The 16495-nt window shown below is 37.8% G+C and overlaps 1 protein-coding gene across 2 annotated transcripts in view; it reads right to left on the bottom strand.

The window, feature by feature from the left end:
• Positions 1–747: 747 nt before the first annotated feature.
• Positions 748–16495, bottom strand: part of LOC133612669 (cGMP-inhibited 3',5'-cyclic phosphodiesterase 3A-like) — a 459749-nt gene continuing 444001 nt past the window's right edge. For both annotated transcript variants that reach the window (XM_061970296.1, XM_061970295.1), the window contains exons 8-14: positions 16169–16280; positions 15368–15481; positions 12106–12305; positions 5485–5688; positions 5251–5412; positions 4901–5153; positions 748–1537 (exon numbers count right to left, since the gene is read on the bottom strand). In XM_061970296.1, the coding sequence (XP_061826280.1) occupies positions 1254–1537; positions 4901–5153; positions 5251–5412; positions 5485–5688; positions 12106–12305; positions 15368–15481; positions 16169–16280 (1329 nt within the window). In that variant the 3' untranslated portion in view covers positions 748–1253. The remainder of the gene's footprint in view (positions 1538–4900; positions 5154–5250; positions 5413–5484; positions 5689–12105; positions 12306–15367; positions 15482–16168; positions 16281–16495) is intronic.

The raw sequence follows: 16495 nt of genomic DNA, 5'->3' as shown, positions 1-16495 counted from the left end.
GATGGCGGATGGTTGACGACTTTTGTGATGCGGTTGCGGATGAAATAATTGCCTATCCGCGCATCTCTAGTAAGCACACATACTGTACAGCAGATTTTCACAGCTTACATATGTATATCTATCATAGATAGATAGATATATAGATATATAGATAGATATACCGGCCTCCAGCAATTTTTTTTCTCTAAATTTGCCCCACCCCTCCCGAGTCAAAATAATTGCCCAGGCCTGTAGTATATCATGTAAAAGCGCAGATTCCAACCATTGAAATACTTTGTAAAGTTCAAGACTTACGGTCTTTAGAAAACATCACTGCACATCATAATGGCAGCTACACTTTCCATCTTAAAGATCTAAACAAATTAATTGGGAATGTCCAGCGGGCCAGATTGAAAAGCTTGACGTAATTTGCCCAGGTTTGCTTTATATGCTTATTAAAGCCTGGCTATCCCCATATTTTCCCTCATATCTTCCAAATGCAATACTTGAATATTCAGGCCTGGCTTTGATGAATGGGTACTATGTGTTGGTAACAGTGCAGGATGGCAAACCTAAACCTTAGTCTTGTTTTCAACTGAGAAAAATCAAGCATACACTGACTTCAAGACAAGACACAGAGGACGTCTGATGAGGGTTCGGCATCTCAAGACGTAACAAAACAAGAAATGCACAACAAAACATTTACAAATGTTTGATTGTGTCTTGTAGTAATTCATTTTGGCAGAAATGAAGGGAATGACACCTACGTTCCTCGTTGGATTTACTCCTTTCTTTAGGTATTCCATAAATGTCCATTTTACTCCAAAATCTCCCGCTGGAATCGAAGCACAAGTAACTCACATGTCCATGGATAATTGCATTCGGAAAATATTTATATATATAAATTGGCAGCAAATTCCCTCAGTCCCGCGTCACCACACTGTGGTGGAGGTCTGCCTCTTCTCTGGACAGTAGCAAAAGAGTCTGTACGCCAAAGGACATGCATAATCTCATATTGCAAGATGGAAAGCTCCTTTAAATGTTTGGTGAAATCAAATATTTAGATAAAATGTGTATAGCACAAAATTTCCCACCCTGTTTTTATTTTTTTTCTTGTTGTTTTTTTTTTTTTTAAATTCTTTGTAGGCACACATTTCCTCATCTACAGTGTTGTGTCTAAAGTGATGTGCTGGCAAAAAAAAAAAAAAGTCAGTAAATAGTATAAGAAAACGAGAAATACAAGTCCTAGTCCTGACTCACACGGTGTGTCCCGTTCACTCTCCGTCCACATCCTGCGGGGACACGGGCCACTCCGGCTCCTCGACCGACTCCTCGGGGTCCTCCCCTTCCACCAGCTCCTCTCTGCTGCCCGGCTCCTCTTCCTCCTCATGGATAGCCAAAATGGGCTCTGCTACATTGTTCACGTGGACTGACTCAGTTCCTTGGCCCTGCTTCTGTGCCTCCTCGGCGATCACTTTCTTCCACATCTCATGGTTCTCCAGCAGATGATGGGTGATCTGGCAGAATACTTTCCTCCTTTTCTTGGGGGCTGCTTTCTCTAAAGAGCAAATCAAATATAGCACACGTTTAAATGTGTGGTTACTCTACAGAAGTTGTTAACTCACTTGTTACTAACATAAAGTGGCGTTACAAATTCCTGCTACCTGGGAACCGATATGTTCTGGTGTATGTCTGGACTGCAGGCAAGTACAAACCCCGTTTCCATATGAGTTGGGAAATTGTGTTAGATGTAAATATAAACGGAATAAAATGATTTGCAAATCATTTTCAACCCATATTCAATTGAATGCACTACAAAGACAAGATATTTCATGTTCAAACTCATAAACATTATTTTTTTTTTTTGCAAATAATAATTAACTTAGAATTTCATGGCTGCAACACGTGCCAAAGTAGTTGGGAAAGGGCATGTTCACCACTGTGTTACATGGCCTTTCCTTTTAACAACACTCAGTAAACGTTTGGGAACTGAGAAGAACAATTTTTGAAGCTTTTCAGGTGGAATTCTTTCCCATTCTTGCTTGATGTACAGCTTAAGTTGTTCAACAGTCCGGGGGTCTCCGTTGTGGTATTTTAGGCTTCATAATGCGCCACACATTTTCAACGGGAGACAGGTCTGGACTACAGGCAGGCCAGTCTAGTACCCGCACTCTTTTACTATGAAGCCACGTTGATGTAACACGTGGCTTGGCATTGTCTTGCTGAAATAAGCAGGGGCGTCCATGGTAACGTTGCTTGGATGGCAACATATGTTGCTCCAAAACCTGTATGTACCTTTCAGCATTAATGGCGCCTTCACAGATGTGTAAGTTACCCATGTCTTGGGCACTAATACACCCCCATACCATCACAGATGCTGGCTTTTCAACTTTGCGCCTATAACAATCCGGATGGTTCTTTTCCTCTTTGGTCCGGAGGACACGACGTCCACAGTTTTCAAAAACAATTTGAAATGTGGACTCGTCAGACCACAGAACACTTTTCCACTTTGTATCAGTCCATCTTAGATGAGCTCAGGCCCAGCGAAGCCGACGGCGTTTCTGGGTGTTGTTGATAAACGGTTTTCGCCTTGCATAGGAGAGTTTTAACTTGCACTTACAGATGTAGCGACCACCTGTAGTTACTGACAGTGGGTTTCTGAAGTGTTCCTGAGCCCATGTGGTGATATCCTTTAGACACTGATGTCGCTTGTTGATGCAGTACAGCCTGAGGGATCGAAGGTCACGGGCTTAGCTGCTTACGTGCAGTGATTTCTCCAGATTCTCTGAACCCTTTGATGATATTACGGACCGTAGATGGTGAAATCCCTAAATTCCTTGCAATAGCTGGTTGAGAAATGTTTTTCTTAAACTGTTCAACAATTTGCTCACGCATTTGTTGACAAAGTGGTGACCCTCGCCCCATCCTTGTTTGTGAATGACTGAGCATTTCATGGAATCTACTTTTATACCCAATCATGGCACCCACCTGTTTCCAATTTGCCTGTTCACCTGTAGGATGTTCCAAATAAGTGTTTGATGAGCATTCCTCAACTTTATCAGTATTTATTGCCACCTTTCAAACTTCTTTGTCACGTGTTGCTGGCATCAAATTCTAAAATTAATGATTATTTGCAAAAAAAAAAACGTTTATCAGTTTGAACATCAAATATGTTGTCTTTGTAGCATATTCAACTGAATATGGGTTGAAAATGATTCGCAAATCATTGTATTCTGTTTATATTTACATCTAACACAATTTCCCAACTCATATGGAAACGGGGTTTGTATATAGCGCCTTTCTCTCGTGACTCAAAGCGCTTTACATAGTGAAACCCAATATCTAAGTTACATTTAAACCTGTGTGGGTGGCACTGGAAGCAGGTGGGTAAAGTGTCTTGCCCAAGGACACAACGGCAGTGACTAGGATGGCGTAAGCGGGAATCGAACCTGGAACCCTCAAGTTGCTGGCACGACCACTCTACCAACCGAGCTATGCCGCCCCATGGGTGAATGTGGAAATAGTGTCAAAGTGCTATGAGTACTGTTGCGTTTGGACCAGATGTTCCTCCAAGGGAATTTAAATTACTGGTCAATCCCAAATTCTTTTGATGACACATAAACTGAGTTTAAATTATCACCAGAACAGAATAGGTATTTTGTAATTTATTTTCTAAGCTTTGAAGAGACCAGCCTAGGACAACACCTTCAATTGCGCGGCTAAATTGGTCTAATCCGGGGGTCGGCAACCCGCGGCTCTAAAGCCGCATGCGGCTCTTTGGCGCCGCCCTAGTGGCTCTCTGGAGCTTTTTAAAAAATGTATGAAAAATGGAAAAAGATGAGGGGGGAAAAAAATATTTTTTGTTTTAGGATGTTTTCTGTAGGAGGACAAACATGACACAAACCTCCCTAATTGTTATAAATCACACTGTTTATATTAAACATGCTTCACTGATTCGAGTATTTGGCGAGCGCTGTTTTGTCCTAATAATTTTGGCGGTCCTTGAACTCACCTTAGTTTGTTTACATATATAACTTTCTCCGACTTCCTAGGACGTGTTTTATCCTTTTTCTGTCTCATTTTGTCCACCAAACTTTTAACTTTGTGCATGAATGCACAAAGGTGAGTTTTGTCGATGTTATTGACATGTGTGTAGTGCTAATCAGACATATTTGGTCACTGCATGACTGTGAGCTAATCGATGCTAACATGCTATTTAGGCTAGCGATATGTACATATTGCATCATTATGCCTCATTTGTAGCTACATTTGAGGTCATTTAGTTTCCTTTAAGTCCTCTTAATTCTATGTATATCTCATGACACCCTATCTGTATGTAATATGGCTTTTAATTTTTTGCGGCTCCAGACAAATGTGTTTTTGTATTTTTGGTCCAATATGGCTCTTTCAACATTTTGGGTTGCCGACCCCTGGTCTAATCTAAAATACGGAAACCTTCTCTTCTATATGTGTTTCTCGCTCCCATCCTCGTTGTCCCTCCCTTCAGCCCGAACACATGCCCATTGTCTTCCTCAGCTGGACTCAGGAACAGATAAGGAAAGGAGTATCTAGTCAAGGTAACTCACAGTAGACTTGCGGACAACCAGAAAGAAAACAAATGGAGAAACACTAGCTGTTTTCTAATAAGACTATGAAAAAAGAAGTAACTCTTAAATATGGATATATGTAGATATTTGCCTCCGTCAGTGCCTTGAAGGTAGAAAAGCGCTATACAAGTATAGCCCATTTACCATAATCCGGTGCGCCCTATGGTCCGGAAAATACGGTACTTTTTAAAAGTAGTTTTCCAAACAATACCTCAAAACTAGCATACCACGTTGCATCCAACATATTGGGAACAGGACGAATGTAGACAAAGATCATTAAACAATTTATATGTAGTCAGAATACAATGACATACGTGATGACTCTGAGCTGGTGGATGTGTCTTCCTCCTCCTCCTCCTCCTCTTCCTCATTCTCTGTGCTTTCAGGCTCCTCTGCATCCGTCGTGGGTTCCACCCATCGTCCCGGCATGAGGCAAGCAGAGTCGTAAGAGTTGCACAGAGGTCCCACAATGTGTGTGATGAATGACTCCTGGAGTTTGGCCAACTGTGGTGCGGCTCGGTCCATGAAGGGGCTGACGGGAAGACCCAAACTGGACTCTTCATCGCCCTGTAGGTAGAATAGCCATCATCGGTGAAAAGGTATTAGCAGTAGAAATATCCAGCATTCTGTGCTTATCAAGAATTATCAAGGACAAACCTCTCACCTGTTCATAGAACTCATTGACAATGCCCTCTGTCCATTGTAAATGCAGGTCTTTACACTTTAGGGGCCCGTTTATGTCAGCCAGCTTGATGCACATCTGGCAGACCAGCAACCTGTCATTCTCATTGGACCAATCAATACCTGTAGATGGATCATCTCCCACCTCCAAAATTAACAACAAAAATCTCCTAAATGCATGTTAGGATACGCAAACAATGTGTCCGAAAACAACTACCTTAGCATTGAACTCTGCAAGAAAATCAAAGTGCTTCTTCAAATCGGTGGCCAGGATGGCCTCGATGACCAGGAAACGGAAACGCTTGAACTCCACGTGGTCCAAGTTGGCGAGGAAGTTGAACTCCGGCCGGGACAGGAAGAGATTCCAGGCGGAGGCAGCGTGGTGGTTTTCTAGAACTGAACGGTCGTTGTAGAGCACCGCCTGCACACACAAGCACATTTACACTCGGTGAGACGTCTGAACGAACACACTTTGTTGCTACTCTTGCAGATAAAAAGTGACAAATATAATTAGCTTATAACAGAGGTGTCAAAGTGGTTTTCACTGAAGGCCACATCGCAGTTATGTTGGGCCCCAGAGGGCCGCTTCTAACAGTGAATACTATTATTACACAATTTTTTAATGCATTTTATTAGTATATTATTTTAAAACTAAAATGTAAAAAAAATATGGTAAATTGGAATAATTTCACCTCAAAATGTAGTGTGTGTTACTGTAAATGAAAAAAAAAAACCAGTACTGCTGTTTTTATGGTAAACAAAAAAAAGGCAGCTCAGTTGCCAGAATGTTACTGTAAAATAATTTTTTTTTTTACTGTAAATAAAAAAAAAAGCACTTTGTTGCTACTCTTGCAGATAAAAAGTGACAACTATAATTAGCTTATAGCAGAGGTGTCAAAGTGGTTTTCACTGAGGGCCACATCGCAGTTATGTTGGGCCCCAGAGGGCCGCTTCTAACAGTGAATACTATTATTACACAATCTTTTAATGCATTTTATTAGTATATATTTTTTTAAACTAAAATGTAAAAAAAATATGGTAAATTTGAATAATTTCACCTCAAAATGTAGTGTATATTACTGTATATGGAAAAACAGTACTGCTATTTTTATGGTTAAAAAAAAAAAGGCAGTTCAGTTGCCAGAATTTTACTGTAAAATTAAATTATTTTTTGTACTGTAAATAAAAAAAATTGCACTTTGTTGCTACTCTTGCAGATAAAAAGTGACAACTATAATTAGCTTATAGCAGAGATGTCAAAGTGGTTTTCAATGAGGGACACATTGCAGTTATGTTTGGCCCCAGAGGGCCGCTTCTAACAGTGAATACTATTATTACACAATTTTTTAATGCATTTTATTATTAGATTAAAAAACATAACTAAAATGTAAAAAAATTATGGTAAATTGCAATAATTTCACCTCAAAATGTAGTGTATATTACTGTAAATGGAAAAACAGTACTGCTGTTTTTATGGTAGAAAAAAGGCAGCTCAGTTGCCAGAATCTTACTGTAAAATTTACATTAGTTTTTTTACTGGAAATAAAAAAAATTGCACTTTGTTGCTACTCTTGCAGATAAAAAGTGACAACTATAATTAGCTTATAGCAGAGGTGTCAAAGTGGTTTTCACTGAGGGCCACATCGCAGTTATGTTGGGCCCCAGAGGGCCGCTTCTAACAGTGAATACTATTATTACACAATTGTTTAATGCATTTTATTAGTAGATTTCAAAAAATTTAAAAAAAGTACAAAAAATATGGTAAGTTGCAATAATTTCACCTCAAAATGTAGTGTATATTACTGTAAATGGGAAAACAGTAGTGCTGTTTTTATGGTTAAAAAAAGGCAGCTCAGTTGCCAGAATTTTACTGTAAAATTTACTTTTTTTTTTTACTGTAAATAAAAAAAATTGCACTTTGTTGCTACTCTTGCAGATAAAAAGTAACAACTATAATCAGTTTATAGCAGAGGTGTCAAAGTGGTTTTCACTGAGGGCCACATCACAGTTATGTTGGGCCCCAGAGGGCCGCTTCTAACAGTGAATACTATTATTACACAATTTGTTAATGCATTTTATTAGTTTTTTGTTTTTTTAAACTAAAATGTAAAAAAAATATGCTAAGTTGCAATAATTTCACCTCAAAATGTAGTGTATATCACTGTAAATGGAAAAAGAGTACTGCTATTTTTATGGTTAAAAAAAAGGCAGCTCAGTTGCCAGAATTTTACTGTAAAATTTACTTTTTTTTTTTTTTACTGTAAATAAAAAGAAAATTGCACTTTGTTGCTACTCTTGCAGATAAAAGGTGACAACTATAATTAGCTTATAGCAGAGGTGTCAAAGTGGTTTTCACTGAGGGCCACATCGCAGTTATGTTGGGCCCCAGAGGGCCGCTTCTAACAGTGAATACTATTATTACACAATTTTTTAATGCATTTTATTAGTAGATTTAAAAAATAATAAAATGTAAAAAAAATATGGTAAGTTGCAATAATTTCACCTCAAAATGTAGTGTATATTACTGTAAATGGAAAAACAGTACTGCTATTTGTATGGTTAAAAAAAGGCAGCTCAGTTGCCAGAATTTTACTGTAAAATTAATTTTTTTTTTTACTGTAAATAAAAAAAATGCACTTTGTTGCTACTCTTGCAGATAAAAAGTAACAACTATAATTAGCTTATAGCAGAGGTGTCAAAGTGGTTTTTCACTGAGGGCCACATCGCAGTTATGTTTGGCCCCAGAGGGCCGCTTCTAACAGTGAATACTATCCATCCATTCATTTCTACCGCTTATTCCCTTCGGGGTCGCGGGGGGCGCTGGAGCCTATCTCAGCTACAATCGGGCGGAAGGCGGTGTACACCCTGGACAAGTCGCCACCTCATCGCAGGGCCAACACAGATAGACAGACAACATTCACACTCACATTCACACACGAGGGCCAATTTAGTGTTACCAATCAACCTATCCCCAGGTGCATGTCTTTGGAAGTGGGAGGAAGCCGGAGTACCCGGAGGGAACCCACGCAGTCACGGGGAGAACATGCAAACTCCACACAGAAAGATCCCGAGCCCGGGATTGAACCCAGGACTACTCAGAACCTTCGTATTGTGAGGCAGATGCACTAACCCCTCTCCCACCGTGCTGCTATTACACAATTTTTTAATGCATTTTATTATTAGATTAAAAAACAAAAAACACTAAAATGTAAAAAAATTATGGTAAATTGCAATAATTTCACCTCAAAATGTAGTTTATATTACTGTAAATAGAAAAACAGTACTGCTGTTTTTATGGTAAAAAAAAAAAAGGCAGCTCAGTTGCCAGAATTTTACTGTAAAATTTACATTTGTTTTTTTACTGTAAATAAAAAAAAAAAGCACTTTGTTGCTATTCTTGCAGATAAAAAGTGACAACTATAATTAGCTTATAGCAGAGGTGTCAAAGTGGTTTTCACTGAGGGCCACATCGCAGTTATGTTTGGCCCCAGAGGGCCGTTTCTAACAGTGAATACTATTATTACACAATTTTTTTATGCATTTTATTAGTATATTTTTTTAAAACTAAAATATAAAAAAAATATGTTAAGTTGCAATAATTTCACCTCAAAATGTAGTGTATATTATTGTATATGGAAAAACAGTACTGCTATTTTTATGGTTAAAAAAAAAGGCAGCTCAGTTGCCAGAATTTTACTGTCAAATTAAATATTTTTTTTTACTGTAAATAAAAAAAATTGCACTTTGTTGCTACTCTTGCAGATAAAAAGTGACAACTATAATTAGCTTACAGCAGAGGTGTCAAAGTGGTTTTCACTGAGGGCCACATCGCAGTTATGTTGGGCCCCAGAGGGCCGCGTCTAACAGTGAATACTATTATTACACACATTTTTAATGCATTTTATTATTAGATTAAAAAACAAAACAAACTAAAATGTAAAAAAATTATGGTAAATTGCAATAATTTCACCTCAAAATGTAGTGTATATCACTGTAAATAGAAAAACAGTACTGCTGTTTTTATGGTTAAAAAAGGCAGCTCAGTTGCCAGAATTTTACTGTACAATTTACATTTGTTTTTTTACTGTAAATAAAAAAAATTGCACTTTGTTGCTACTCTTGCAGATAAAAAGTGACAACTATAATTAGCTTATAGCAGAGGTGTCAAAGTGGTTTTCACTGACGGCCCCATCGCAGTTATGTTTGGCCCCAGAGGGCCGCTTCTAACAGTGAAAACTATTATTACACAATTTTTTAATGCATTTTATTAGTAGATTTAAAAGAAAAAAGAAAATGTAAAAAAAATATGGTAAGTTGCAATAATTTCACCTCAAAATGTAGTGTATATTACTGTAAATGGAAAAACAGTATTGCTATTTTTATGGTAAAAAAAAGGCAGCTCAGTTGCCAGAATTTTACTGTAAAATTAAATTTTTTTTTTACTGTAAATAAAAAAAATTGCACTTTGATCGGTTGTCAGAATTTTACTGTAAAATGTACATTTGTTTTTTTACCATAAATTTAAAAAAAAAGATTTTACAGTAAAAATTTTGGCACCTGAGCTGCCAGTTTGTTGTTTTTTTGTAGATTTTTCGGTGTATAACTGTAAATGCCAAAACGGCACCACAGTTTATTGCAGTAAAAAAAAGTAATGTTTTTTTCATTTAGAGAAAAATGCTGAAAAATCCAGAGTAAATTTCACAATTTTACCATGAAATCTATTGCTACTTTTACATTGCACAATTTGATGGATAACTTGCTTTGAAATCATTATTAGTAGTATTTATTTTTATGTAAAAAATGGTTTGTTTGTTTCATAATATATTTTTGCATAATTAGACAATATTTAAGTTAACATAATTTACGATTACATGGAGTAATTTTTTTTTCTTCTCCCTAAATAGAAAGAAAGAATACATTTAGTAAGAAAAGTTACAGTACTTTATTGATACATATTATTGCCAGGCTTTCGAGGGCCAAATAAAATGAAGTGGCGGGCCACATGTGGCTCCCGGGCCTTGACTTTGACATCAGTGGCTTATAGAATTCTTTATGTATATTGTATTTTTTGTAGGATGCATTTTATTTTTTCAAGCCGATACCGATAACTTAATTTTTCTTAAGACTGATAACTTATTTATTTAATAAAAAATAAAAAATCTAGATTAAACTGTGGTTTGTGGAAACCTGGAGCTAAGAAAACATTTAAAAAAGGTGGATTTGACAAACTGTTCCTGTCGATTAGTCATAACAAAGGCTGATATTTTGAACAATAGTAAAGGGCTGATCACACTTTTTAATCGGCAAAACCACCGGCCCTTTCAATGTGGCTGACTTTTGAATAGCTTCTTAAGCAGCAGGTTTTTTTTTGCTTGATTCCCCTTAGGGGCGATAGACGGCTGAGTAGCGCTTAAACAGCTGCAGCCGGCCCCCGTAGCTCCCACTCCTGCCCCTCTGTTGCAAGTTTTGTTGATTCTATGTAAATTGTCTGTGAGTGCTATGGCTATGAGTTTTCCTCCCCCTGGCCTCAGTCGGGGCCCCCTCCCTGGATTTTTAGCACAATCCCATTCAAGATCAGACAAACATTACAGAATCCTACACAAAAAAATATGGCATTTTTTGTGTAATTCGTTAATAAAAATAATAGTACAAATCCTTTTCAACTTATATTTAATTGAATAGTCGGCAAAGACAATATATTTAATGTTCGAACTGGGAAACTTAATATTTATTTGCAAATAATAATTAACTTAGAATTTAATGGCAGCAACACATTGCACAGGGGCATTTTTACCACTGTGTTACATGGCCTTTCCTTTTAACAACACTCAGTAAACGTTTGGGAACTGAGGAGACCAGTTTTTGAAGCTTTTCAGGTGGAATTCTATCCCATCCCCTAAATTCCTTGCAATAGCTGGTTGAGAAATGTTGTTCTTAAACAATTTTCTCACGCATTTGTTCACAAAGTGGCGACCCTCGCCCCATCCTTGTTTGTGAATGACTGAGCATTTCATGGAAGCTGCTTTTATACCCAATCATGGCACCCACCTGTTCCCAATTAGCCTGTTCACCCGTGGGATGTTCCAAATTAAGTGTTTTCTTAGCCTACCAAGTCAGACCTACACTGTTTCAATATCCATTTCTCTGTTCTCAATTGTTGATGACTGATGATAACAACTAAACCTAACCACACCCCCTCCACACCCCGAATTGTAAATAATGTAAATAATTCAATGTATACACCCTGATGATTATCTTGTGTGATGACTGTATTATGATGATAGTATATATGATAGTATATATCCGTATCATGAATCAATTTAAGTGGATCCCGACTTAAACAAGTTGAAAAACGTATTCGGGTGTTACCATTTAGTGGTCAATTGTACGGAATATGTACTTTACTGTGCAACCTACTAATAAAAGTCTCAATCAATCAATCAATGAGCATTCCTCAACTTTCTCAGTCTTTTTTGCCACTTGTGCCAGCTTTTTTGAATCATGTTGCAGGCTTCAAATTCCAAATGAGCGAATATTTGCAAAAAATAACAACGTTTTCGAGTTCGAACGTTAAATATCTTGTCTTTGCAGTCTATTCAATTGAATGTAAGTTGGAAAGGATTTGCAAATCATTGTATTCTGTTTTTATTTACCATTTACACAACGTGCCAACTTTACCGGTTTTGGGTTTTGTACGTGATTGAACAATTTGTTTCCCATCACTCCACGTCATAAATCGAATGCCTTCAAGCCACGCCCCCTATACTTGTGTCCCTCCCATATTTACAATCACAATTTTGTCCCTGCCAAGGTATGTTGACTTGAAATACAACTCTACCTGTGGGGCGCTGGTAGCCACAAGGAAGGCGTTGGTCCTCCCAGGATGGTCGTAGTCGTGCATGGCGGCCGCCACGTAGAGCGCCATGAGCTCCAGGGCTGGTATGAGGCCGGACAGGCAGCCATAGCCGTCCTCTAACACGCTGTACGTCTTTGATACCAGGAAGCCCATATGACTGTGAGTTATTCCACTGTCAGAGTCTGCAGACAAAGAAAGTAGGGTGAGGGACAGGGTGCCACACATATTGTGCTTTAAGGTGCACGTACGCACAGAGAAGCGCTCCCAGATCTACTTGCGTGTGGATCAAAGCCACGGCCCTCGTAAGGCACACAAACCGGGGTATGAAAATATGGTTGTGAGCAAATTCTAATCTGGCTGCAATTTCATGCTGTTCAGCACTTCAAATAGTTTCGCTGTGTGCAAGGAAGTGCCCTCAGCTTGAACAAGATAAGACATTTACATATAAATTCAAGCTGTCACACGATAATAATAATAAAGAAATTAAAAAAAATGATTGAAAATAAATTCTTTTGAATTTGAATTAAACACAATTAATCAGAGGCCCCAATATTTGGACACAAAATTTAGAATTTGGATTAAACACCATTACCGTATTTTCCGTACTATAAGGCGCACTTAAAATCCTTTCATTTTCTCCAAAATCGACAGTGCGCCTTATAACCCGGTGCGCCTAATGTACGGACTAGTTCTGGTTGTGCTTACCAACCTCAACGCAAATTTATTTGGTACATGGTGTAATGATAAGTGTGACCAGTAGATGGCAGTCACACATAAGAAATACGTAGACTGCAATATGACGCCAGTAAACAACACCAAAACTGTAAATGTTCCATTGAAAATAAAGAACATTACACACCGCGCTCAAAAATCTGTCAAAATGTTTTAGTACGGCTTTGAAGCCGCACCGCTTGATGGATTGTCGGCCCATTACGGCTACCGTAGTCAGACATACAAGTATTACTATGGTGTGTGTATAAGGACCGCAAAATGGCACCCATTAGCAGACATATTATCTGCCGTTTTGTTTTGCAATATTATGCAAAAGCAACTTTTATTACATTCTGGTACCTGCTGATGTGTATTTGAGATCTGCATAAGTCCTGAAAATGTGCGCAAGTCTGCCATTGTAGTCCGTGTCGATAAGCTTCTTCTTTTCTCTATTTCCTTGTTATAGGACATTCATCCTCCGCTGTTGCCATTTCTAATATAAAGTAGCGTAAAGTTCTAACTTACAGTATATCTCGCCATGAGAGCACTAAAACATACCGGTGTAGTGAGTTTACATTATTCACCCAAGGAACTTTAGTTATTAGAGAATTCCGGTCGAACGATTTTTCACGGGACACATTTCCGGCGTTGTTGTTGCACTAGTGAACCACGGATGAGAAGAAAGTCTTAATGTCAGTAAAACAGTTAGCTCCATCTTTTGACACTTCTTCCACCCCCGTCCTTGCACGCTACACCGCTACAACAAAGATGACGGGGAGAAGACGCTGTCGAAAGTGAGCCACGTAAATAAGACCGCCCACAAAACGGCGCATCCTGAAGCGAGTGTCAGAAAGCGACTTGAAGATGATCTGTAAAACATCATCTATGCAACATTTTGACCAAAGAACCACCATTACATGTTATGTAGACCACAAGGAAGTGTTTTTACATTTAGTAATAAATCATAATATGACCCCTTTAATGCGCCTTATAATCCGGTGCGCTTTTTGTATGAAAATAGACCTGACTAGACCCGCTCATCGGCAGTGCGCCTTATAATCCGGTGCGCCCTATGGTCCAGAAAATACAGTAATCACAGGCCCCAATATTTGGACACAGATGCAATTTTAATTTCAAAATGCCATAAATATATATTTTTAAATGTCGTACTTTAAATGTCGTTTTTTTTTCTTAAAACTTGGTAATAATGATATCTAAAGTTGTGTCGTTATCATAAAACCTGTCATTATTCACCTAAACATCTCCTGAGGCTTGCTGTATTTATCGGACCATAGGGCACACCGGATTATAAGGCACCCTGCCAATGAGTGGGTCTATTCAGGTCTATATTCATAAAAAAGGCGCACCGGATTATAAGGCACATTCATCATCATCATAATCTTTGAGGAACACCTCCCTAGACTACAACCATTGTTGCTTTCTTGAGCCAGTTTCTGCCAAGTGAGGCCTGTGTGTTGTGTCAGGTCATCTCTCCATCTTGCTTTTGGCGCAATAAAAGCGTAATGTTATGATTTTTTTCTACATTTCAAACACTTCATTGTGGTCTACATAACATGTAATGCTGGTTTTTCGGTCAAAATGTTGCATAGACTTTGTTTTACAGACCATCTTCAAGCCCCTTACTGACCGTCTCCTCAGGATGCGCTGTTTTGTAGGCAGTTTTATTACGTGCCTCCACTTCGACTGCATCTTCTCCCCGTCATCTTTGTTGTGCCGGTAGTTTTTAGCGCTTCCAGAGCGAGTCTACCGACAGATATAAGTTAGAACTGTATGCCACATAATATTAGCAATGGCAACAGCGGAAGATGAATGCCCCACAACAAGAGGATCGAGGAAAGGTTTATTGACTACAGCTCGGGCTATAATGGCGGATGCGCGCACATTTTCTGGACTATACAGATCCCAAATACAGATCAGCAGTTAGCCTTAGGTAAGAAAAGTTGGTTTTGCATAATATTGCAAAACCAAACGACAGATAATATGTCTCCTAATCGGTGCCATTTTGGGGTCCTTATACACACACCATAGATTATATCGTATGTTGAAGCACAGTACGTCTGACTATGGTAGCCGTTATGCGCCGACAATCCATCAAGCGGTGCGGCTTCATAGCTTCACAGCTAAAATATTGTGACAGATTTTTTAACGCCGTTTGTCATGTTCTATATTCTCAATGGAACATTTAGTCTACCGGTCACACATATCATTATACCATGTACCAATTAAAATTGTTTTGAAGTCGATAAGCGCAAAGAAAATTAACACGTACATTGGGCGCACCGGGTTATAAGACACACTGTCGATTTTTGCGAAAAATGTTATGATTTTAAGCGCACCTTATTGTATGAAAAATACAGTAGGCGTCCCTCTATCGTTAAAAACACACACACACATACACAAAATTTACACAGGCACATATATATATGTACACACACATATATATATATATAGTATGTGCTAAAATAAAAGCTACTGTAGAAGCACCTTTTGCTTTAATGACTGCTGGACCCACCTGAGTCACTAGCAGAGCTGTGGTCAGTAAGGAGACTGGGCAGACCTGGAACCGGCTGTGTTGTGAGGTACCAGACTGCATGGAGCACATCTGTGGCGTGCACCCTGTTATGATCTGGGTGGAGGTACAAAACAGAGTCGGTCTGACATAAATCCACCACCAGAGTGCACTGCTGGGTTGCAAACACAAAGGGGCTTCAGTCATTCACATGTGCAACATTTCCCTCCAGTGACTAATTTTTATATATATATATATATATATATATATATATATATATATATATATATATATATATATATATATATATATGTGTATATGTATATATATTTTTTTTATATGTGTGTATATATATATATATATATATATATATATATATATATATATACACATATTAAATAAAAATATATACATATACACATATACATGTATTCATACATACGTATATATATATATATATATATATATATATATATATATATATATATATATATATATATATATATATATATATATATATATTTATATATATATATATATATATAGAGAGAGAGAGAGAGAGAGAGATACATGGATATATATATATATATATATATATATATATATATAGAGAGAGAGAGAGAGAGAGAGAGAGATACATGGATAGATAGATAGATAGTTAGATAGATAGATAGATAGATAGATAGATAGATAGATAGATAGAGAGGGAGTAAAGTAAGTAGTTGGATAGATGGATGAATGAAAGGATGGACGGGTAAGTAGATGGATAAATGTAGATAGACAGATCAAATGTAAAAGGCTTACATGGTATGTCTTTGTAACCATTCTCAAGGGCATGGAAGTAGTTCATGAATTCGTTAATGGGGATCTTGAAGGTCTTAAACAAACCAGTATCCTCAAAAAGCCTGTAAGAGACCTGAAGAAAGAAAATTTGTCACAATATTGGCAAAAAAAAAAATGCAAATAAAACATAATTGACGTTTTTGCGTAGTCTGTGTGCATTTTAGACATAAAGGGTGGATGCACCACTTCAAATTCAAGCACGTTTAATGCATATTTTGACAATATAACATGGGGTAGAGTACATATTTATGTGATCATGGGTCAACAAACCTAATTATATTGATTATA

The sequence above is a fragment of the Nerophis lumbriciformis genome, linkage group LG10 (assembly GCF_033978685.3).
Source record: "Nerophis lumbriciformis linkage group LG10, RoL_Nlum_v2.1, whole genome shotgun sequence".
Lineage (NCBI taxonomy): Eukaryota > Metazoa > Chordata > Actinopteri > Syngnathiformes > Syngnathidae > Nerophis > Nerophis lumbriciformis.
The sequence above is the reverse complement of the archived record's forward strand: the minus strand, read 5'-3'. Positions and strand labels throughout refer to the sequence as shown.